This window comes from Ursus americanus, chromosome 1 (assembly GCF_024610735.1).
Source record: "Ursus americanus isolate L20-20 chromosome 1, mUrsAme1.1.p, whole genome shotgun sequence".
Taxonomy (NCBI): domain Eukaryota; kingdom Metazoa; phylum Chordata; class Mammalia; order Carnivora; family Ursidae; genus Ursus; species Ursus americanus.
In genome coordinates, this window is record NC_142127.1 from 9,824,054 (window position 1) to 9,850,180 (window position 26,127).

The 26,127-nt window shown below is 36.0% G+C and overlaps 1 protein-coding gene across 7 annotated transcripts in view; it reads right to left on the minus strand.

The window, feature by feature from the left end:
* The window catches only part of EPB41L5 (erythrocyte membrane protein band 4.1 like 5), a 142,806-nt gene that overhangs the window by 80,922 nt on the left and 35,757 nt on the right, over window positions 1–26,127 (minus strand). For all 7 annotated transcript variants that reach the window (XM_045804113.2, XM_045804111.2, XM_045804116.2 and 4 more), the window contains exons 4-14: window positions 18,807–18,849; window positions 17,760–17,838; window positions 16,724–16,768; window positions 16,492–16,544; window positions 12,110–12,230; window positions 11,894–11,981; window positions 11,031–11,119; window positions 8,067–8,136; window positions 3,433–3,602; window positions 2,277–2,383; window positions 1,001–1,028 (exon numbers count right to left, since the gene is read on the minus strand). In XM_045804113.2, the coding sequence (XP_045660069.1) occupies window positions 1,001–1,028; window positions 2,277–2,383; window positions 3,433–3,602; window positions 8,067–8,136; window positions 11,031–11,119; window positions 11,894–11,981; window positions 12,110–12,230; window positions 16,492–16,544; window positions 16,724–16,768; window positions 17,760–17,838; window positions 18,807–18,849 (893 nt within the window). The remainder of the gene's footprint in view (window positions 1–1,000; window positions 1,029–2,276; window positions 2,384–3,432; window positions 3,603–8,066; window positions 8,137–11,030; window positions 11,120–11,893; window positions 11,982–12,109; window positions 12,231–16,491; window positions 16,545–16,723; window positions 16,769–17,759; window positions 17,839–18,806; window positions 18,850–26,127) is intronic.

Sequence of the window (26,127 nt, forward strand, 5' to 3'; positions counted from 1 at the left end):
TTAATAAACTTGAAAAACTGACAAGAATCAATGAAACCAAAAGCTGGTTCTTTGAAAAGGCCCACAAAATGGGCAAACCTTTACCTCAACTGACCAAGGGGGGAAAAAAAAGCCCTCAAAAATCACTAAAATTAGAAATGAATGAGAGGACATACATCACTGCCAACCTTACAGAAATAAAAAGGAAAAGAAATAAACATGAACAACTGCATGCCACTAATTAGGTAAATTAGATGAAATGGGCAAATTCCAGAAAGAAGAGAAATTCCCAAACTGAGTCAAAATAAAAAATAAAATCTGAATGGATCTGTAACAAGAGATTGAAGTAGGAATTTTAAAACTTCACACAAAGAGAAAGTCCAGGCAAGATGGCCTCTATAATGGTAAATTCTACTAACATTTAAAGAAGAATGCCAATTTTTATAAATTCTTCCCCCCAAAATAGGAAGGAAACATTTTCAACTCATTCTGTGAAGCAGAATTATCTTGACACTGAAATCAGATGAATTACAGGAAAACTATAGATCAGTATCTTTGATAAATACACACATACAAATCCACAACAAAATGCTAGCGAATAAAATCCAGCAACATAGGATATAAAGGATTATACACCATGACCAAGTGGGGATTAGGGGATTATCCCAGGAATAAAATTAATTGTTTATCTGCAAACAAATCTTTGTTCTTTGAGCTCCTTGTGGGCAAGAACCCTAATTTATTCATCCTTATATCCTCAGTGACAGGCCAATAACAAATCTATGTCATTCTCATTATAAATAGCATATCCACCCCCACCCCCATCTTTATTTCTTTAAACTGCTTTATTTTTCTTTGTGTCCGTTTTATCTGGGATTATGTATATTTTTGTTCGCTGCTATATTACCAATGCTCAGGGAAACTAAACACATTGACAAGGCTTCAACAAATATTTGTTTAATTAATGACAGCAACTACATAAATTCTAAATTCTGTTCCTAAGTTGTAAGGCATTACTCACCTGAGTTCTTCAGGTTTTGCTGTACTTGCTGACAAGGGAAAAAAAAGAAAATGTCCCATTAGTTTCCACTTACATTGTAAACAGCTTCACTATTCATAAAAGTAAGTCTGGACAGTTTTTAAGCCATATTACCCAATTACAGATTTAAAAGTCGTCATTTCACAAAATGTTCTATGATTCACATCATTAAAATCAATAATGACAATTATTTCCATTTTTAAACTAAACCAATAAAAAAAATATCATCTTCTTTTAAAACAGAACCACCTCCAAGCCTCCTAGAGTGAGGTAAGTGCCAATAAAACACTGTCAGTGGAAAATAAGAGGTAACTCAGGGTTTCAAATCATCAGGAACCAAAATGGTTTCATTAAAAGCTATGTATTATTTAATTCATAGTAATACCAAACAAAAATTATGAATATAAATCAGTTTTTTATGTCAAACATCGGGGTCATGGCAGATGTTTCTGGACAACTGGGATGACCCTAATCAGACATACTTAAAATTCAATCTGTATTTTAATATAAGCTCAGATTCAAACCAAACATAAGTTTTAGTTTCTCAAGTAAATCATGCTTTTTATTACATAATTAAAATAACTTAAATATATATTGATGTTAAAATTTAAACACTGTTCAAAAGAATCCTAATATTATAATACTATATGAAATAATTTTTACTTAAAATTTATTCATTATATACCAATGTTTTTTTTTAAAGTTCCTAAGGGTATTTGAGGGATGATTATTAATGAAATCTGGAAGTCAAAAAAGAGAAGGGAAAGTGTTACTCTACAGAACTAAAGTAGTTAATATGAACAAAAACTGAACACAAACTCAAAATAGTATCTGAATTGGGATTAACATAAAGTTTAATCTAAGTAACAATACAGGCAATTTTTCCTTCTATTTTCTTTTTTAAAGATTTTATTTATTTATTTATTTGAGAGAGAGAGAGATTGATCACGACCCAGAGGGAGGGGTGGAGGGAGAAGCAGACTCCCCGCTGAGTAGGGAGCCTAATGCGGGACTCGATCCCAGGACCCTGAGATCATGACCCAACCTGAAGGCAGACAGAGCTTAACCGAATGAGCCACCCAGGCATCCCCTTCTATTTTCTTATATCGAGTCTGTCATAACCAAAGTTAATAAACAAGGGTTCTTCAGTTGACTGGAATTAACTTAAGGTTCAGATAACTACCTTTCAAGTAAACATTACCAGCACATGATAGACTATCAAGGAAGAACAGTCTTTTGAAATAAGGTTGCATCTCACCTTTCATCTGTAGAGTTCTTCTAGAGTATCGTTTGCTGGGTCTTCTTTCAAAGGATGTTGATCTTCTTGCTTTATTGGTTTTTGTGGTCTGATACTCAGTTTTCCCACTAAAATAAATAAGGCATATTAAGAGGAATAAGAGAATTTAAGGCCTACAGTAATCAGATACCCATGAGAGAAAGTCTACATTGAGTTTGTCCTTAAAAGAACCACCCTGAGCTTCATCCTGAAGGAACTACTATTAACAGACTTGATGTCTCTCTTTACCACATCATTTTTCTACTCCTTAGGCTTGTGTGAAATACGCAATATGCAAATTATATTGTTTTTTCCTAAGCATGAATGTGCCTAGGAATGTGCATACGGAATAACTCTGGAATATCTGTACTTTTATGCAACTCCTTTCCTCTCCCTATTCATTCCCCTCATGCAAAGTATGCAATTAACTAAAGATTTTATTTTTTTTCTAATTGTGTTACACTTTTCAGAGTAATTTTCCAGAAATATTTAGAACTATTTTCCCACTCTTTGATTTTCATTTAAATTTTGTTAAGAAAATGCCTCCTCACTTTTAATATAGGTAGAATAGAACTTACTTTCATGAATCCCACACAATCAACTTGCCACAATACTGTTTATTATCCATTCATTTTTAAATCAGTGACTCTCGAGGCAAAACTCATTATCAATAATCTACTCACAGGTACACCAAAACATTTTAAACTTATGACCAACACACAAGGAGTCTATAAAAATAACATAACTTCGGGTTTATAAAGGACCAGAAATGTTACTCAGATTAATTTTCCCCTCAGTGCACAATAAATACCCTTTTTCTACACGGCATTCAGCTATTGCATGGAGACTCCTTAAAACTCTTATTATATGATTTTAAATTGGGGGTTAATTAATATATAAAGTTAATGTCAAGAGAGAGATAAAATCCATGATACCAGTACAACGCTTTCCTGTCTATTCAGGAAATTACAACCGATAACAATACCACTTTGTCTTTTATTTTGGCCAGTGGAAAACATTGGCAAACCACTTTGTTTCTCTATGCCTTGGTTTCTACATCTGTAAAAGGAGAGGTTAGCCTAAACTTTTTGGCTTTATGAAAGAACACAAGATATAGCAAGCAGCTATTGACATTCACCTATATCTAAATCGTGATCCTAGTCGAATAAATCCTGATCGATGAGAACTCTTTTGGACTGGGCCTCGGAGACGAAAGAATGCATGATGTTCCACAGCACATTTCCATAAATGTTTGCATGCTTTTGGATGATCCAGTCTAAAGACAAATGTATGCTCCTGCTCTTTGCCCTGGAAAAGAAAAGGATGTAAAGAGAGGTAATATTAGGTCAAACAGTTCTGCCCCTTCTTACTCAGCTACAAATACAACCACAGCAATACCAAGAATCCAATAATAAAGCATCTTAGTTTGCTCCCTGAAACTCACTCTCTATAGCTACCTATGTAAAAAGGCAGAGTTGAAATCAAACTGTCCACTTTCACAGCCAATATAAAATTATTCCTAAAAGGGTCCTCTCTACTTATGGGATCTCATTTCTCAGAGAAACAAAAACTGAGGCTTTATTTGCCACACTTTGGGATAATATACAATTATAATATAAAGGATCATACAAGCCTGGCAATATAGATCAATAGACTTAGAAACGTACACATTCTTCGTCAGAGTAACCATACTCGCAGGAATCTAATGATAATAATTAACATTCACAGGCACTTTTCTAAGGATTTTACATGGATTAATTCAATGAGTAGATACTATCATTAGCTCCATTTCACAGATAAGGAAACTGAAGCTCAAGAAATAAAGCCCAGGGGTGCCTGGGTGGCTCAGTCGTTAGATGTCTGCCTTTGGCTCAGGAAATGGTCCCAGGGTCCTGGGATCCAGCCCGGCATCAGGCTCCCTGCTCCGCTGGGAGCCTGCTTCTTCCTCTCCCACTCCCCCTGCTTATGTTCCCTCTCTCGCAGGCTGTCTCTCTCTCTGTCAAATAAATAAATAAAATCTTAAAAAAAAAGAAAGAAAGAAAGAAAGCCCAAGGTCACAAAGAGGAAACTAGAATTTGAACCTATTTATGCTCCAGAGCCTGTTTGTAACAAACAACTAAGCTTTACCATCTCTCTAAAGAAAAAGATTTTAAAACCAAAATTTATACCCAAAGACTTTCTTCACAATCTCATTTGTAATAGTAAAAATTGGCATATAACCTGAAATGTCCAAAACAAGAGAAATTATCAAATAAATAACATCTTTTAAAACTATAAAGATAAATGAATAAAAGATGAATGTACTATTGTTTATTCATATTACAGAATACTATATATAGGTTAAAATGAATGAACTGATCTACATGGTTACACCTGTTTAAGTAAAATAAGGCAACTGCAAAATATATATATATATGTAAATTTTTATGTAAATTTTGTGTGATTTTTTAATGTAAATTTTATATGTAAATTTTTAAAACGATTCCACCACATATTATGATGTATAAGAAAGTATGAGGATACCCTTCAAGAATGATGGTCAGCTACAGGAAAGAAAGGGACAAACTAGAGGGTTAGACCTCAGCTATACTGAATACACTGTTATTAATTTACCTATTTCTAAGAGATAATTCTGAAACAGCAATGACAAAAATGTTAATCTAGATGAGTGACGCGGCTATTACATTTATGACTTTCTGTACTTTCCAGTATACTTTCAATATTTTATAAGTTAAACTATTTTGTCATTTTAAAATATTATATAAACTCTATATGTATTTGCTTCATAACTCTGATATAGGCAAAGATTCTTAAATTTTAAGACTCAGAAAGTACCAACCACAAAGGAAAAAATTTATGAATTCTATTACTTTAAAATTAAAATGCTTTATTAAGGGAGGCAAAAGGCAAGCCAAGGAGAAGATACTTACAACACATATATCTGCAAAGAACTGATGTTCAGAATACATAAAGAACCTCAGTGAGGAAAAAAGCACATGACCCAACAGAAAAATGAGCAAAAGACTTGAAAAGACACTTCATAAAAGAGAATGCCCCAATACTCAATAAATATATAAATAAGTGCTAAACAAACAGTCATTAGGGGAATGCACATAAAACCACAAAATCATTCTACCACCAGAACGGCTAAAATGAAAAAAGGGAATATCAAACATTAGCAAAAAAAAGAACAAATGGAACTCTCTTATACTGCAGGTGAGAATGCTTGCGGGCACCTGGGTGGCACAGTAGGTTAAGCGTCTGCCTTCAGCTCAGGTCATGATCCCAGGGTTCTGGGATCAAGCCCTTCATTGGGTTCCCTGCTCAGTGGGGAGAGCCTGCTTCTCCTTCTCCGTCTGCCTCTCCTGCCAGCCCCCACCTCCCACCCACGTGGGCACGTGCACATGCTCTATTTCTATCTCAAATAAAATAAATAAAATCTTTTTTTAAAAAAAGGAACGTAAATTTGTATAAACACTTTTGAAAACAGTTTGGTAGTATCCACAAAAGCCAAACAGGTGCATATCCTAGTCTTCAAAGCAGCACTCTTAAGCACCGAAAACTAACAACTCAAATGTCCATCAACAGCAGGATGGATAAATAAGTGTGGTCTATACATAAAATGGAATACCATGTAACAGTAAGAATGAGCCAATTATAGCAACCTGCTTGCTACAAGAGGGCTGCGGCTGGAAATACAATGTTTAAATACAGAAGTTAGACACAAAGGGAGCAGTCAGTCAGGTTTCATTTAGATAAAGTTCAAAATATAAACAAAAACCAATGTATAGTGTTCAACTCAGGAGAGCGGTTTTACCCTTTGAGGTCTATACCTGGTGGGAGGCACAAAAGAGAGCATACCATTCTGGCAGTGTTCTATTTATTTTGCCATCTGGGTGCTAGTCATACAGGTGCTTGTGAAAACCAAACAAGCTGCACACTTGCTTTTGCACTTATCTGAATGTATGTTACACTTCAATAAAACTTACGAACAAAAAATATACACAGAAAAAAAATATGGGAAAGCATATACCCTCAAAGTAGGAAAAATCCTTGAAAGATTACCATGAAAGACTGATAAATTTGCCTATTCAAAAAATTTTTAAATACTTGGCAAAAATTACAATAAGTAATGTTAAAAGACAAACAACTATTACATAAAATATTTACAGTTTCTAGGACAAAGGGCAAAACCAGTAAGAAAAAGGCCAAATGACAAAATGGGCAAAGGATATGTACGAATTGAGAATCTGGAGAAAAGGAAATACAAAGAACTCAAATGTATGAAAAGATGTTCAATATCACTCAGAGTAACAAATAAAAATCAAACCTACAATGAAATTCCATTTTTCACCTTTCAGATAAAAATGTGACAACTCCGTCTGAGGAAAGAAGTTTGATCCTTTATAGGATCTCTGTATCCAGGACAAACACGTATTGGAACCAGCATAACCACCTCCAGGAAATTATCCTACAAATACTTGCCAATGTACAAATTCATGCATATATAGTGAATAAATGCTAAGTGAGAATTTATTAAATAAATTAGGGTACATCCATACAGTAGAATACTATGCAGTTTGTTTTTTAAACAAGACCAAAGAAACAGTCTATATAGTCATATGGAAAAGATTCCAAAAGTTATAACATAAAGTTTAAAAAGGATTAGTACAGAAGAGTCTAAAAGCATGGTAACTTCTGTATAAAAAAGAACTGATATACACATTTGTGTGCGTGTGTGCATAAAATACCTTCAAAAAGATATCCAAGAAGCTAATACTATATAAGATCAAATCTAAAATGCCATTGATTGTAAGATGCACAATTATCTTATGGCCCAAATAAGAACAAGTGTCACCAATTAAATTATGACCATATTTCCTTATCACATACAATTATATTTTATTCTTCTTGAAGAACTGCCTTTAGGTTTAGAGAGAAATATCACTGAATCATATATGGGCTTACATAAAAAGGAAAATATTCGTAAAATAAGTTTTTAGGTGCAAAATCTGCCTCTTCTGAATCACTGTCAATTCATTTGTTAATAATATAATGATCATCCTCTGTACCATCAATAGATTTCTTTTTAAAATGCTCTATTGCATCTATGATTTCCTTCTAAGCTGTGTGATAGGGCAATCCTTTGCATATATTGTGGTAATAAAACTCAAAACTTGCAAAATTACTGTTTTGTTTAATTTTCAGAATCTTCTTTTAGGTTCTCTGCTATGTAGTCCTTCTCACACATCATTGTGCATACAAGTCTTTTTGACATTTGCCTAACTTGTTTTTATCTATATCCATCTATATGTATATATGTCTTTCAATTTACTTCTTTGCATGCAAGAGTTACTTTTATTTATTCATGATTCTGTGAGTTTTGCCAAATGCATGCAGTCTAGCAACTACCACCAAAATCCGGTTACAGAATAGTTCTCTCATGCCCCCAGATTCTCTATGCTGTTCCTTTGTAAACAAGCCTCCTCATTCTCCCTAATCCCAAACAATCAGTGATCTATTCTATTACTACGGGTCTGCCCTTCCCAGATCATCATATAAATGAAGCCATACAAGTCATAATCTTCTGAATCTGGCTTCCTTCACCTGGCATAATGCATCTGAGATACATCCATATTGTGTGTATCAATAAGGAACTAGAGTTAACCAACAAAAGAGTAATCCTTATTTTAGAAGGCTTTATTAAAGAATATTAGACTTGAGTTACCACATAACATCATCATTGTTAAAAAAGTAATGCAAAGTTCCTACCTGATCATCATCTTCTACAACCACCAGGGTTAATTTATTCTTCTTAAAATCCAATCTGGTTATTTTGGGCCTATAATAATATCAGAATAAAAGCCAGATTTCAAATAAATGTGCTCTAAGTTAAAAGAAAATGTTTGTTGTTACTTCCAGCACATTAATCATGTAACTGCTAAAATGAAAACTGATAAGAGGGTAAACATAACCTGTACTGCCCACCAACAAAGCCTCCAATCTAAAAAATACTTAGGATAACAGAAAAAAACATTTCAAAAGCAGCATCTCTAATAAAACCAATGCTGTACGTATATCAGACATTAAAAATGTTAAGAAAAAAAGAAAATGAGGAAATCCAAATATATATTTTATAGGCTGCCAGCTATGGTGCAAGAGATTCTCCAGGCCTAGTAAAGCACCAGCATAAGAACTAGATACAGGAAAGAATATAAAGCTTTGTTAAGGGGCGCCTGGGTGGCTCAGTCGTTAAGCATCTGCCTTCAGCTCAGGGCGCGATGCCAGGGTCCTGGGATCGAGCCCTGCATTGGGCTCCCTGCTCTGCTGGGAGCCCGCTTCTTCCTCTCCCACTCCCCCTGCCTGTATTCCCTCTCTCGCTGGCTGTGTCTCTCTCTGTCAAATAAATAAAATCTTTAAAAAAAAAAAAAAAAAAAGCTTTGTTAAAAGGCATAAAGGAAAACAAATTCTTGATTAGGGCCTTCAACTCTATTTTCTTTATCAATTTTGGTTTGAGAAGTACAACTATAATCTTAAAAAAAAAAATTTTTTTTTAAACCTCACTTTATGGCCCCTTTTCCAACTCTATCTCTCACCTGTACTAAAATCCTCAACAACCTACCTCATGTGAACTCTGTACTTTTATGAACTGTGAATGTCAAAACAACACAACTCTCAATCTAATTTTCACATATAACCTATATAAAAAATATAATTGTAAGACATAACTTGTTTACAAGAGTTGTACTAAAACAATAAGTATAATAGGTAGAGGAGGTGGGAAGAGCTAGTACTTTTTTAGGTGTAACAAATACTTACATAATGCCTATGAAGTGTCAGGTACTCTTATTAAGTATTTTACATGTATTAATTCAAGTGATTCTCACAACAACCTTAAGAGATGGTACAAAAGATGCTTTCTTTATCTCACCGCCTACAGCATTCTCTGGCCATGAAGCATGTTTCATCTGCCCACAGGGCAAGCTGGAAGTGTCAGAGAATTAACACTCGAGAACTGGATAAATAAATACCCCAGAGCTCCTTCACCTATCAAGGGACAGTTATGAAGGTGCTCCACTGAAGTCCCTCAGAAAGTCCCTAACGGAGACACCTGGATTCAAAAATAAATGAAATATTATCTTCAACTTTTTGAGGGAAAATAATTTTCAACCTAAAATTCTATTCTCAGCCCAATTATCAAGAAAGCTTAAGAGAAGAATAAACCATTTTAAGGTATCCAAGGATTCAAACAATTTACCTCCTACACCTGCTTTTCTTAGGCAGGTACTTGAGGCTATAGATCAGAATAAACAAAAGGAAAGAAAGGAAAATATGGGAAGAAGACACAAAGGATCCTAGCTGAGAGAACAGATAAAAGCTGCAGAGTAGCCTGAAGAGCAGACAGTTCCAACTGGAACAGAACAATCATTCGATGTAACCCTGAGGATTTGAAAGAACTTAAGGATAAGACAAAGGCAGGTAATTCAAAGGGCTGTGTGGGGTGTGCGGTGTGTGAGAGTTGGGGGGGGTGGTCAAGAACTTTGGGAAAAACAAAAACCTGTACAGGAAAAAATAAATGTAATCCAGTTGTGAGTTCAAGGATTTCCGGACTGATCAAAAGAAAGACAAGATCATGAGACAGCAGTCTTGTGCAACAAACTTTACTAAGATGTTTGGACAGGATTGCATGAGAAGGGAAGTCCTTGACAACAGGACACCTTCCAGAGGCGGCTGCACAAAGTTACCACCAAAGAAGGAGAAGAGGGCAAGAGAACTTGTAGGAGAGAGGAGAATCAGGGAAGGGGCTTAGGTGTCTACTCAAAGGCATTCAGCAGCAAGCGGGGAGTGTCTGGGTCAGAGAGCTCCGAAGGGCAGCAGTCGTTTGGGGTCTTTTAGAGCTACAGGATTTGTCTTATCTAAGACTAGCAGACGTCAGGTATAGCTTACAGTAGGACATCCAAAGCAGGCAGGCTCTAAGTCATTAAAAATATACCAATTGGGCTACAAGCAAAGTAACTGGGTGTATAGAAATTTGAGTTTCATGCTGGTGGGCTTTGAGCTAACAATCCTGGCATGCTGTGAGCAAGTAAACAACACAGGGACCCATCTTCAGCTCCTGTATGTAATACCAGTACACTACGAAGACCTACACCAATTCTGACACAGGGATAACAATATGAACACTATTTCCTGATTTTCAATTCTTAGAACAAACCAGGCAAGACGTGAAGAACTTAACTATGGCTACGAAATCCAAGTAAAATCTGTCCTTGATATAAAACGCAAATATAATTTAAAAATATGAATGATAGAAATTGGGACCTAAAAAGAGAAGCACAGCTTAAAGGGAGGGGTAAATATCTTCCTTTTACACACCAGGGAGTAGGGAATAATCAGACTGTGGAACAAGAAGTACTAAAAAACAGTGATGTAACTACATGACAGCAGAGTGTCCACGTAAACAATACATGTAGAAATATAAAATATATCAAGAGATGTATATATTCTGACATACCTTGAAACTAATGGAAAAATGGATGGAAGAGTTTAAAATTTACTTCTGGGGTGGGACTAAAGATGGGTAAGGAGTATGATGGGAGAAAGCTGCTTTTCACTTACAATCTTTTCAGAATCATCTGATTTTCAAACTCAATTTTATGTGCTAACTTGACAGAGATGTTTTTTACTCATTAGAAAAACAAAACAGTAAGTATCTATAACATTAACTCTGCTTACCAAAAAAATAAGCCAATTTTGGTCTCTCCTTCAAAAACAAGGACTCCTGTTGGAGTTAGTCCCAAGCTATAGTCATTCCCATCTCTAGCCTAATTTAAGGAGAACAAAATGTGTTAGCTTTATTAGCATAAAACAGATTTCACATTTTCATAAACAGTTTATTTTCACATTGAATTATATTAACTATATACAGGCTAATATTAATATGCAAAGTGTTTTCAATAATCAGAATACCCAAAATAACATTCTCAGGAAAATTCATGCATACATTTACTTTACTGTAACACCATAGTCTTAAGATATGTAGTCACTGAAAATACACTGTGGTACAATTCCACTACAAAGAAAGCTCTTTGCAGATTCTGCCCATATTCTATTTACCACTTGAATTACAAATTTTTTAGAAGACTGCCTTTCTGGAAAAATTTAGCTATTTAACCCAGAAATAACTTAAATCACCATACAAGCTGTATTACATCTTATCAAAGTCCTCTCAAGCTATAAATTTTCAACTTTGCTTCCTAAATTATTTTAATTTTTAAACAGTCTACTCAGCTTAAGTGATACAAGATGATATGAATGTGAGGTAGAAGAATAAAAAGTGGTTTAAAAATCTAAAAAATATAATAATAACACCTTAAAAGCACAGATATACCTTTTTGGAGATTTTTATTGTTTCTCTTCTTTCTTACAATGAGCCTTTATGTGAGATTCTCATATTTAATCTCAACCTTTACAACACATCCAACGTACCCAGTGCTATACTATGCCATCTCCATGCATTCCGTCATACTGAAAAATGCCAGTTACCTTGACTCTTGAAGGAACAAACGTTTTAAAAAGCATCACAACACAGTGCTTACCTTGACCACATGCATATCAACTCCATACATTTCTAACCATTTGGCTTTATTCAGGTAATTGGTTTCAGCTTGTGCTGGTGTCTGACCTCTGAAATTTAAAAAATAATAATGTTTAAAATAATAATATAAATTTTATACCAAGAACAAAAATAGAAGAAAACAAATATAAACTTATTGCAGCCATGTTAAAGAAAAGTGTGATCAAATGTCAAGTACCTGTATTCCTTCCATTTCTCAAAAATAGCCAGCTCCATCTCTTCAGTCTGAATGGGCACAAACCTGAACTCAGATACAAGTTCAGGACTATGCTCGGCAAGATCATAGTCACCAAGTTCAGCTATAAACATAAGTTCCACAAAGTTATATTTTGTTAATAAGTTTATTTCCTTTTGAATCTTTCTTCAAAACTCATTTTATTAATAAAAACTGCTAAGATTAGAAAGATTCTTTTCTTAAACTACCAGTAAGTCATAACACCCAGATCATTCCTAAAAATAAATCTAACTCAGACTAACAACCTGTCAATGTCTATACACACAATCACATACTTGTGGTTGGTGGTATATTTTCAAATAAATGTGTTTCTGTTCATTTATTTCATACCTTATAATGTTTAGCTTTTGAAAACTTTTTATTCCTTAGAGAAATACCTTTTGACCTTATAATAAACCGACAAAAATATTTAGCAACCTTTAAAAAAACAATTAGCAGGTATCTATTAAGAATCTAATAGGCAGAGGGGCACCTGGGTGGCTCAGTTGGTTAAGCATCAGACTCTTGATTTTGGCTCAGGTCATGATCTCACGGTCGTGAAATTGAGCCCTATGTCAGGCTCCGCACTAGGCGTGAGCCTGCTTAAGATTCTCTCTCTCCCTCCCTCTCCCCCTTCCCACCGTCGGCTTGTGCACATGCTCTCTACTAAAAAGAAAAAGAAAAAAAGAAAGAAAGAAAGAATCTAATGTGCAGAGAACATGACATCATATACCACTAACAGTCTCGGGCTGGGGTGCCTGGGTGGCTCAACTGGTTAGGCGTCCAACTCTTGATTTCAGCTCAGATCATGACCTCAGGGTCATGGGATCAAGCCCCAGGTCGGGCTCCATGCTCAACACGGAGTCCGCTTCTCCCTCTCCGTCTGCTCCTCCCCCTACTTGCACTCTCTCTTTTCTCTCTCAAATAAATAAATAAAATTAAAAAAAAAAAAAAAGTCTCTGTCCTCCTGGAATTGTAAATTGTTAATTGTAAAGAAATAACTGAAAGAGGGGTGTCTGGGTGGCTCATTAAGTGTCTGCCTTCGGTTCAGGTCCAGGGTCCTGGGATCAAGCCCTGCATCATGCTCCCTGCTCAGCAGGGAGTCTGCTTCTCACTCTCCTTCCCCACCCCCACCCACCCCCACCCCCATTCATGTGCTCACTCTCTCACAAATTAAATCTTTAAAATTTTTTTTTAAAAATTAAAAAGAAACTGCAAGAAAAATTAGTAAAAAAATATTTGGGGAAGGGAGGCAGTAGGAAAAAATCTGGAAAATGCACAAATATTTATGTGCCCATCTGTGGTTATCTCTGAACTGTGGGTTTGGGGAAGCAGGGTAGGTGATTCTAATTTTCTATACTTTAGACATCTTTCATTTAAAAGAATATTTTACTTATTTAAAAATTAAACTATTTCCACTTTTATTTAAAAAAATTCAGCTGTGTAGGAAGAAATACATAGATCTTGAGATAATAAGATAATAACTCATTTATTGAACATTGATTCTACACATTAGACATATTACACATATACTGTCATCTATTTTCTCAACAACCTTGCAGAATATTTATCATCATGCCTACTTTATTACTAAGAAACTGTTTTTTTGTCTGGACTATAATGTTTTTTAAGCACCAAACCAAATTTACTATCTAATGTTGTTCAGGATATACACTAAAATGGCAAGGAGGGGTGCCTGGGTGGCTCAGTCGTTAAGCATCTGCCTTCGACCCAGGGCATGATCCCAGGGTCCTGGGATTGAGCCCTGCATCCGGCTCCCTGCTCTGCTGGGAGCCGGCTTCTTCCTCTCCCATTCCCCTTGCTTGTGTTCCCTCTCTTGCTGGCTGTGTCTCTCTCTGTCAAATAAATAAATAAAATCTTAAAAAAATAAAAAAATAAAATGGCAAGGAAAAACTGAAAGTATGAGGAAAAGTTAATAACAAAAATTATTCTGATAAAATATAAAATCATAAATGAGAAACAAAGAACTCATTTTATGAAGATGGGAGTAGTACTTCAGCAAATTTATTCTTAAGGACCTTAAGACAGGATTTGACAAACTATTAGACACAGGACAAAGAGATCCACAAGATACGACATGAAGTGTGAAGGAATCATGTAAATAATGGTGCCACGGATGAAAGAGAAAGTAGGAAACAGCTTTAACTTAGGGAAAAAATGTGATAAGTAGAGTTAAGAGATAACAAAATAGAGCCACAATGCATGAATCAAACAAGTATTTAGTAAGCACTACTTTTTTGTTTTGTTTTGTTTTTTTAAAGATTTTATTTATTTATTTGATAGAGAGAGAGAGAAAGAGAAAGCACAAGCAGGGGGAGTGGCAGACACAGGGAGAAGCAGGCTTCTGCTGAGCAAGGAGCCCGATGTGGGACTTGATCCCAGGACCCTGGGATCATGACCTGAGCTGAAGGCAGATGCTTAACCAACTAAGCCACCCAGGCGTCCCAGTAAGCACTACTTTGAACAGTGTATTGTTAAATACACAAAAATGTAGAAAGTCACATTTTCAGGAAGCACATACCTTGGCTATCATGACACTTACACAGTGAGACACAGAATATATGAGGCCGGAAGTGGCCGAACACGAACATTGACAAAGACAGCTTTTCAGTAGATAAAAGGTTTAGAACTATCAACCTCATATAGGAATTAATAAAATGTAAAAAGTGTGCTTTCAAGAAAAAATGCATGCAGTTATACACTTCTGAGTATTACAATCATAGAGGCATAGCATTTCCAAGCTAGTATTGGACTTTTTGCCGATGAGAAAACAAATCTTAATTTGTAGACAGACTAGGATAATAGATGGAGGCAGGTAGATAATTTACTCTAGTGACAAATTTTTGAAGTACAGAAATTTCTTCTGGTCACCAATCCCTCTGTCAACAGGAAAATATGCTTTCTTAAACAGTGGAAGCACGAAATAAGCAAAAATATTAGGTTTACCATAAAAACATAAAAATTTAGTCTTACTATTATCCATACAATTGCAAATAAATACTACTGATCCTAGAGGGATTAGGGATAAATATGTAATCACCAAAAAAGTATAAATGCCTTCATAACCATTAAATTTTACTTGTATTCTAGTATATATAAATATTCAAATAGAATATTTATGAACAGAATATTTGTGAATGAGGACCAAAATTATAGTTTTCTTAAAATGTCAATTTTTCAGGAAAAAAAAATACATAAGCTTGCGGCGCCTGGGTGGCACAGCGGTTAAGTGTCTGCCTTCGGCTCAGGGCGTGATCCCAGCATTATAGGATCGAGCTCCATGTCAGGCTCCTCCGCTATGAGCCTGCTTCTTCCTCTCCCACTCCCCCTGCTTGTGTTCCCTCTCTCGCTGGCTGTCTCTATCTCTGTCAAATAAATAAATAAAATCTTTAAAAAAAAATACATAAGCTTAACAGTATTTGGTCGTTATAACAAGGTACATAACAGGGGCGCCTGGGTGGCGCAGTTGTTAAGCGTCTGCCTTCGGCTCAGGGCGTGATCCCAGTGTTCTGGGATAGAGCCCCACATCAGTCTCCTCCACTAAGAGTCTGCTTCTTCCTCTCCCACTCCCCCTGCTTGTGTTCCCTCTCTCGCTGGCTGGCTGTCTCTGTCAAATATATAAATAAATAAAATCTTTAAAAAAAAAAAAGTACATAACAGTGAGTTTTTCATTAATCTCATTTACTGGAAAATCCTTTTTGTATTGTTAAAATAACCATCAGGAAATTTAAAACATACTCTAAGTATTTCTTTCATGGATTCATTTTTAAGAATAAAACTAAAGAAAGCAAAATATGTGACTATTGCAAAAATTTACTCCTATATCCTTGCATTTTTTTCAAGGAAAAAAATAGCAGAAGTTCCCATTATACTTATCAAATTATCAAATCAACTGCAATTTTTGTTTGAAAACAAGGTACAGATGAAAAGGGAGCAAATAAAATCAAAAGGAAGAAAGAGAAGGCAATGTTCTAAAACAAGTAAAAGTACTAGTTAGGGTTGGATATTGACACAAGTTTACACAACAACAGCAGTGTTACTTTTCTTGCACATCACTTTGAATCTTGAAATTCTTAACTAAAAATATACAAAAAAGAATTATGTTATTTTTTTTTTAAGATTTTATTTATTTATTTGAGAGAGAGAGCACAGCAGGGTGAGAAGCAGAGGGAGAAACAGACTCCCCTCTGAACAGGGAGCCCGATGTGGGCTCGATCTGGGGACTCCAGGATCATGACCTCAGCCGAAGGCAGACACCAAACCGACTGAGCCACCCAGGTACCCCAAGAACTATGCTTTATTCTTAACAGGTAAGAACTGCTTACCTTGTAGATTATAAGCTGCCAACTGAACTGCTGTATCAAAGGGACACTCTAATCTGAGACCAAAACACAAATTTGTTAGACAAGTCAACTTTACAAGCTTCATTTTAAGATAAGTGGAAATAATACATACTTTGCGTTGATAATTTCTTTTTCGTAATTAACTATGAATTTATTTTTCAAAATTATTTTCAATTACTTAAAATGTGGTTTACCTTAAACAACTAATACTCACTTTCCACTGAGAATATCCTGTTTTAACTGAAGAACAAATAAATACCTAAGAAAAAAAAAGGCACACATTTAACTAAACAGAACAATCTACTTTGAAAAATAATCTTACCCTTCTAATTTGAGAAGAAACATTCTTAATTACAGAATTTTACCTGCAACAGAATCTATAAAAGAAAAAAATATGGGAAAAAAATGGGGTGATAAGCATCAGGAGGATGGTAGCATGTCCACAAAGCCACAGAGTACAGTACAACCACCTTAAGATTAAAGGTTTTAAGCAAATTATTGAAAATGAGCTCTGTGATCTCATTTAACATTACGCTCACAACAATACAAGTTACTTCATATGTGAAAGGAACAGGGCATGTACGTAAATATGGAGATGAGCTACAATCTCACTGGCAGAGTATTCAAGAGGAAACCCTTCTAAAGGGACTCAGCAACTCAGTTTTTACTTAATAAGCAGTATGTGTGTATGAATCATGGATTTACCACACACAGTCAGTGAATAAATATGAAGGAGGTAGGACAAAATAAAAATAATTGTATATAACCTACTTAAAGTTTGTTTAAAACTATTCAAACCACATCAGGATCTAATATTTTTCATCAGTCAACGGCATTTCAATAGGTAAAGTCAGGAGTCAATTTGAATAAACTCCCAGTGGCCAAAGATAGATCATTTTGAACATCAACAAACATAACACCAATAAATACAATATGGCAATATAGTCAAACACAGCAGTCCTGTTTAAAATCCATGAGCTGATAATGATACTTAAAAAAAAAGAACTCACTAGTTACCTTTAGAGGATGCTAGGGAACCAACTCTTTATTTTGAAAATTGATAAAGGAAAAAAAAAATCCTACTCTTTAAAACACTGTCCCAAAATGAAATTCTATTGTCTGAGCTCTTAACCAAAGGCAAGAGATCCATTTCATTAGCAGTCTACAAGCTGGAAAGAATTATAAAGGCAATCTTCCAACACCTTTAGTTAGCTGACCAAAACTTCACCCTGTACAACTTGTGGTCTTACCGTGTTAGCTCTTCACGAAGATTATTTGGTTCTGAGGAATAAAATTTAACTCGAAGATGCAGACAATAGGGTGAACCAACTGTCATTAAAAAACAAAAACAAACAAAAAAATACTTTAACTTTTTATGTAACTATTCAAAGAGTAAGAATTTTCAGTCAATAAATTTGTCAAAAAGTCTACTGAAGTGGGGACAGAAGATAACAGATTATTGTGGCACACACCAAAATACCGTACGGCTTACACCTAACACAAAAGATCAATAAGTAGATTTTTTAAATGTACCAACTATCATATACTACTATCACAATCTCCAAGAATAGATAGCTCTAAATTAATTCCCACAGTTCTGGGCAAAACGCATCAAATAAAAATCTTGACTGTGCAATCTAACAGCCCTAAAAATCTGGCAAGCTGTATTTCTTGTGAGTACTGAGTAATGCCTAGGTTATTAACTGCTCATGGCAAATTCCCCCCACACTTTCCAATTCATTTCACCTACTTCACTAACTTCTAAATTCTCAGTGGTCCCATTATGTTGTAAAGACAAAAGTTGAGATGCTCTGAAACCTCTTACGACAAAGGACAAACTGGATTACAAACCAGACATTGGTATCTTCCCCTAACTACTGCTAGAAATAATAATAACAATTTATGTGAATTGTTTCACTTCATTACTCTTAAATTTTAAAAGTTACTTCTTTAAAGTCTCAAAACATTTTATAGAGTAGGGCAGATGCCAAACAGGAAAATTTCAACATATATAATTACTAAAAGTTAAGCATCTCATGAGAACTCAATCTCCTTTGCAAACTGCAAGTCTTTCTCCGGGAAATAAACTGTAAAGCACTTGACTTGGGATTACTATTAACCCTATATTAACTTAGGGGGTGGGTCAGTGTATCAAATTGAAATTATCTTTAGAAAGTAGAGATGCTAAGAAATTCATCTGAAATATGATTTCTTTATTAAGTCTGAAATCAGAGCTTCTAATATATAATTACATATAATTAAATTCACTTTTTAGTCACAATTTTTTCAACACTTACTTTTTACTTGCTTTTTGATGCTCTTAGTACCATCTAGCCAGTGCTGAAAACAAAAGCAAAAATCAGATGTGCAGCAGATGACAGAACTAACATTTTCATTTTAATAAAAGTTAATTTTCATCATGCTTCAGTGATAACCACAAGGAAATATTTTCACAAGAGAAAAAAAAAAGTGAGAATGAAAATTGGGGGAGGATTATCTGCCCCAACATCTACAGCAAACTTATGACACACAAGCAAAAACTGACCTAGGCTTTTTTTTTTTTTAAGATTTTATTTAAGAGAGAGCGAGCGAGCAAGCAAGAGCGTGGGGGCAGGGGGAAGAACAGAGGGAGGGGGCAAGCAGACTCCACATTGAGCACAGAGCTCTACGCGGGGCTCAATCCCAGGACCCTGAGATCATGACCTTAGCAGAAATCAAGCAACTCAGCCACCCAGGTTCCTCTCAGATAAAGGACTTCTTAAAACATTTCCTCAGCTCCCTCACAGTAACAAGGATGGTATTTTAAATTCTGCCCTTAGTTTTCCAATTTCCCCCAAAAATGACTCTTTCAAAAATGTTGAAATTAGAAGAAAAGTATCCTCAAATTCCATTGCCTGGTTCATTCTTGTGATAAAAACGTAAGATTTACTAAGAGATCATAACCAAAAATGAGGGGAAATAACAGTGTCACTTAAATTTTACAAAACAGATACTACTCAAAAGTAGTACTCTTTGAAAGAGCCTACACAATAAAATTAATCTAGCTCATAACTAAGGCCCCACCTATTAAATGAAGCAATCTTTGCTCCTTGACTTTACAAACAAAAAATGTTAACACTGTGACTAGCAGACTTCTGGGTTCAAAACTAACAGCCTTTTGATTTCTGTAACCTCCCCACTATGAAATGTCCGTTAACACAAACAGACTTTAAGAGGCAATTCCAGAGGCTTCCAAAGATAAACCATTCCCAGCTCACTTCTCACTATTAATCCCTTTACAACACCAAACCTAACAGCGGCAGGATGCACTCATCCAACTAAGACATGTATGATTGTGTTCTCTCCAGCAATGCTTACAATTCCAAGCACCCTAAAAACGAAAGGAGTGCTCTTGTGCTAACTAGTTCACAGAGCTAAAGAATCCAGTTTCAGAAATCCAGATAGGCAAAGAGTGGGTAAACAAGGCTGCATTGTTAATAGCCTTGTAACCGTTTGTTTTTCTTGCCAATTATTTGCCTAGCCTCTTCTCTCCACTCTCCCCCAAGATCCAAAAGTGAAATTCACAAAATTACCAGTGTGCAAGCAAAGTACCTCTTCATGTTGAAATAAGATGCTCAGTAAACATTTCAAAAGGCAATTAAATACTATGCAATATTTTCTCTGGATTCCACGTGTGTAGGCTACTTGGCCATTTCTCATCTTTTTTTTTTTTTTTTTTTTTTAAGATTTTTAAGTAATCTCTACGTCCAATGTTGTGCTCAAACTCACAACCCCAAGATCAAGAGTTGCATGCTTGGGGCGCCTGGGTGGCTCAGTCAGTCAAGTGTCTGCCTTCGGCTCAGGTCATGATCTCAAGGTCCTAGGCTCAAGCCCAGAGTCAGGCTCCCTCCTCAACGGGGAGTCTGCTTCTCCCTCTCCCTCTGCCTCCTCCCCTCTGCTCAGGCTCTGTGTCTCTGTCCCTCTCTCATATAAATAAATAAAATCTTAAAAAAAAAAAAAAAAAAAAGAGTCGCATGCGCTACTGACTGAGCCAGCCAGGAGCCAGCAGCCATCTCTCATCTTTTAATAAATTCAGCTGGACATCCATTTCTAAGTCTATTTCAAACTAGCAACTGTTCAGTTTTACACATCCCTCCAACAGAATCCTAGGCTAGCCAGTAGAAATGCAATTCAGCCTATTAGCAGAAAAGATTTCAACCTAGTACAGCAAAAAGTCCATCCATCATGGCCAATGCCAGCAACGCAATATCCAAAAATCCCAAACTTAATTATGTTAATACCTACTACAGCCTGATGCCAATCACATATTGGGTATAAGATAAAATTAGTTTCTATACCCCAGATAGTCTTCTACCCACAACAACTTCTACCCAGAAGTTGCTCCATCTTCAGGTTTTATCTACTCTACTGCAATGAATTAACAGGTATCTGCCGGTTATCTGGGCAGTCTTACGTGCCTATGGTTAGGGAGACCCCTACACTATAATGAGTGCAAATGAGCACAACTCTTCCAGGAGGCAATTTAACGATGCCTTAAAAATAACTGTCTTTGACTCAGCAATTCTACACCTAGAAATAATTATGGATGTGCACAGATTTACTTACAATGAATTATGTGAAAGAAAGTTAAGACAATATATATTTTCAACAAGAGTGAACTGGTTAAATAAAGTATTTCAATACAATAGAACTCCATGCAGCAATTAAAAACACGGAAAGCAAGTATTTAAGGATCTGGAAAACTATAACATATTGTTAAATTTTAAAAGGCAGATTATAAAATATAATTGTTTTGTCAAAATGTACAAGTTTATATATAAAAATATGCTTTTTTCTTTTGGACTGAGATAATCTATAACAAAACAGTAACAGATATCTCTAGGGGGTGGATACTGCTGGTGATAATTTTTCTTCTTTGTGCTTTCTTCTATTTTCAACTCACTCTACAATGAGCACGTATTATTTAAAATACAGACCCCTTATTTTAATATGTTATATAAGTAATATATTCAGATGGTTTAATTTTGGGGTAGTATTAAAAGCTATATGGTCAACAGTTCCTCTCCTCCCTGCAATAGGCCACCCCCCATACACCCAATTTCTATCACCACATGCATCCTCCAACAAGACATTATTGGTTTCTGACTCCATCCAGAGTTTCTTCAAACAGGGAAGAAATGTATTGGTAGGGGCGCCTGGGTGGCACAGCAGTTAAGCGTCTGCCTTCGGCTCAGGGCGTGATCCCGGCGTTATGGGATCGAGCCCCACATCAGGCTCCTCTGCTGTGAGCCTGCTTCTTCCTCTCCCACTCCCCCTGCTTGTGTTCCCTCTCTCGCTGGCTGTCTCTATCCCTGTCAAATAAATAAATAAAATCTTAAAAAAAAAAAAAAAAGAAATGTATTGGTAAGACCTAGAGAACATTAACAATAGACTGAACATCAATAGGCTAACTATAAATTTTGACAGAATAAACTTTGAGGAATATAAAGAAGGAAGAAACATCAATGTAAGATCACATGCTATTTCAAGAACAATCTACAATCTTTCTTAGACGGTTATGACTTAAATTTCTTCCTGTTTAAGAACACGTAAGGGCTACTCTCAAAAATACACCTTTAATCTTTAATTTGTACCACACTCTTCTAAGAAGCACATTAAACATAAAATCACCCAGTGAGATAAAGGATCAGAGTTTCCTTCCAAGCAGGCATTTTAATCTCTTCTTTACCTGCATATAATAACGACTTCAATATCTGCACTCCCTTAAAATGACCCAAACTCAGATAATGCATCAAGCACATTTTAAAGTGAAATTTAGGAGCTGGGGAGTTCTGAGTGACGTTTTCTGGGGAAGGTCTGAGTTCATGTTTGCATATTCTCAAGTCTGTTTTCTTTCATCTCCTCCACATTCCAAGCCCAGGGACTGGAAAATTCATAACTCAGAGACAGGCACTGATAGGATTTTCCTTCAGTCAGGGTCTTTAGGAGTTGAATTTAAATTACATTAGAAGATAAAGGTGAGAGCATGCAGATATAGATTCTTGCATGCTTAGCTGTAAAACTAATACAGTCCTCTTTCCCCACCATACCTTAAAAAGGAAACAAACTCCCTCCTAATTTCCTAATTTTAAAGTTTGGTTGATAAACTTAGACATCAAAGGATGGGAGGAGGCACATTTTTTTTCCTTCCTATTGAGCTAGGCATGAAAGAACAATTATTACCTGTGTGTGTCTTAATATATAAATAGTATGTAATCGCAAACACAACAGACATAAATAAATAAATCAAAGAATCACCTAGGAAGCTTCCAAAGCACTAACATGCACCCACACCCTCTCACCCAGTCCCTAAACCAAACAGCCTGTAAACAGCTCTTCAAGTAAATGGTTCCTAACTTCTAACCACCTACACAGCTCTACTAAAGAAACGCCCCACTACTTGTGCTCAAAGAGCAAAGAGTTTAAAACAGAAAAATGTTAACCATCTTTCAAAACAATTGCATTTGCAAAAAAATATTTCTCCTTTGAAGAGTAGACGTTTACGTTCTGAATTAAAAGATGGTTTTAAAGAAAATTTTAAACAATTAACAGAACGCTAAAAAATCTATGCTATAAAAATGGAGAACCAATACAGTGCATTGCTGTAATCTAACTGAAAACACCTCAATTTAGTCTAAATTCATTATAAATTCTTCCTGGGTGATGACTTTCTTGGTGTTAACAGTCTGTGTTATAAGACATATCAAATGAAGAGTTGGATAAGCCATTAAAATATATTTCCCACTGTGCCTTTCTATTATTAGTATGCCCTCTTAAAATTCTTAGAAATGAAATTCATAATGGAAATGTAGGTAAGTAAGGCAGGTTTTATATCCACTCTCCAGAGACAGAGCATGTAATCTATTTTGGAAATACACTTTTTAAGTTCCTCCTTATTTAACAAATATATGTGTGCCTGTGTGTGTGTTACAATATGCACATATGTTTAACATACACTTTATTTATTTCTATTTATTTTTCACTCCCACTACTTTATTGAATCCTATTGTTTGTGTTAGGTTCTTAGTTAATGTACAATCCAATCATCTGCCTACAGTGTTAAATTTACCTCCTCCTTTCCAGCCTTTATAACTTGTGTAACTGCATTTGCTGGCACTTCTATTATGAAATTAAATAGCACTGGTAATAATAGACAAATTATCATCTTGTCTTTAATAGAAATGCTTCTACCATTCCTCTATAACTCTAGGGTTTTGTGGGGCACCTGGGTGGCTCAGTCGTTAAGCGTCTGTCTTCGGCTCAGGTCAGGATCCCAGGGTCCTTGGATCGAGCCCCGCATCGGGCTCTCTGCTCCACTGGGAGCCTGCTTCTGCCTCTCCCACTACCCCTGCTTGTGTTCCCTCTCTCACTAGCTGTATCTCTCTCTGTGAAATAAATAAAATAAAATCTTTTAAAAAAAAACTAGGGTTTTTGGTTGTTATTGTTAATAATCAAGTATCTGTGTAGGAAGAGAGCAGAGCCACTGAGTAATCACCAGGTGTGTTCTCTACAGGTGCCACCTATATAGGTTGTGCCACATGTCCACTCAGCACCTAGAAATGGAAAAAAGTATGCCTTCTTTTTTTTTTTTTAAAGATTTTATTTATTTATTTATTTGACAGAGACAGCCAGCGAGAGAGGGAACACAAGCAGGGGGAGTGGGAGAGGAAGAAGCAGGCTTCCAGCGGAGGAGCCTGATGTGGGGCTCGATCCCAGAACGCTGGGATCACACCCTGAGCCGAAGGCAGACGCTTAACGACTGCGCCACCCAGGCGCCCCGGAAAAAAATATGCCTTCTAAAGTGGATAGAGCTACACAGAAAGAAGGTCAATTCCATACAGGCCAAAGTCCATTATGTTTATTCACGGTATTTTGGGGCTAGAAAAAAAGGGCTTAACAATCCCAAAACACCACTCGATAAGAATTCTAAAGTATTATCTGTACAACCTCAGATAAGTGAAGGTCAGCAAGACAAACACATCTCACACATTATGCCTACAGTACCTGAAATAGCTAAATTCTAAAACTGGAACAAGAATTGCCTCTTCCCTTAACTCAGTGAGCTTGGATCTGCTATCAAGGGAACGGATTGCTGCAGCCTCCAGGTGCGCACCTGTAACACATTTACTCTGTGTTCCACCAGACAATTAAGTGTTTTCTAGCCTTCATCTTTGGATCTAACATCTCCATTTCTTTTTTTTTTATATATAATTTTTGTTATATTAGTTGCCATACAGTACATCCCCAGTTTTTGATGTAGTGTTCCATGATTCATTTGCATATAACACCCAGTGCACCATGCAATATGTGCCCTCCTTAATACCCATCACCAGCCTATCCCAATCTCCCACCCCCTTCCCCTCTAAAGCCCTCAGTTTGTTTCCCAGAGTCCACAGTCTCTCATGGTTCATTCCCCCTTCTGTTTACCCCCCCTTCATTCTTCCCTTCCTTCTCCAACCGATCTTTCCATCTCCATTTCCATTCAGTGTTGTCTTTAAATGCCATAAACTTCAACTAATCAAGTGACTTTATTTTCTTTGTGGTAAAGATTTCAGTTTCAATGTTTTTTGAATGTAGTTTCACTTAAGCAAATGCCAAAGCAAAAACGGCATAAATGAAGGGTTAAGCTGCTCAGAATTGGCACATACCACATCGACTCGGATTCCACTGCCAAAGGGAAGTCACATAGCCAAGCCTGATATCAACTAAGCAAGAAAGCACAATCCTCTTAAAACAAAGGCAGGAAACAAACGGCATGAAAAAACCATATATGACAAATTGTATCAAATGATACTGAATCGTCCTTGCATTTCTGAGAATAAAGTCCACCTGATCATAATGTATTACTTATACTTTTAATAGGCTGCTGAATACTGTGTGCTGACAAGTATTTTTACACAGAGAACAAGGGAAGTTTAAACAATATATATAGAACCAATACAAGCTATCAAATCAACTTTTTAAAAAGGCAAAATAATAATAATAATAATAATTACTACTGACCTGTTAAAGTTCATTTTCCTTCTTTTCCAAGTAAAGGGGAAGTGCCATCTTTGTTTCCCTTTTCTGAAACATGACAGAAGGGTCTACACTCTAGATAACTCATTCTTCTCTAGGAAGTTAATGGACCAGGGACGTGTGGGTGGCTCAGTCAGTTGAGCAACTCTTGATTTAGGCTCAGGTCATGACCTCAGGGTCGTGAGACTGAGCCCTCACTCGGGCTCTGCGCTCAGCACGGAATCTGCTTAAGTAAGATTCTCTCCCTGACCCTCTGTCCCTTCACCCCCCAAAAAATAAACAAAGAACAAAACAAAAAAACTCTTGATGGACCAATTAAAATTCTAAGCTCTAAATATGACGCTTGAGAAACTTCACCAGAGGGCACTAACATAGGCCAGAGGCTTAAATCTTGCCCCTGAGACTTTTGTTTGGCCCAGACTATATTTTCCTTATTCTTTAAAAAAATGTATTATGAAATAGTCACAGGAAGTTACAATGATAATAGTGAGAGGTCCTGTGTACCCATCCCCACCTTCCCCCAATGCTTACATCTAACATTACTACAGTACAATCTTAAAA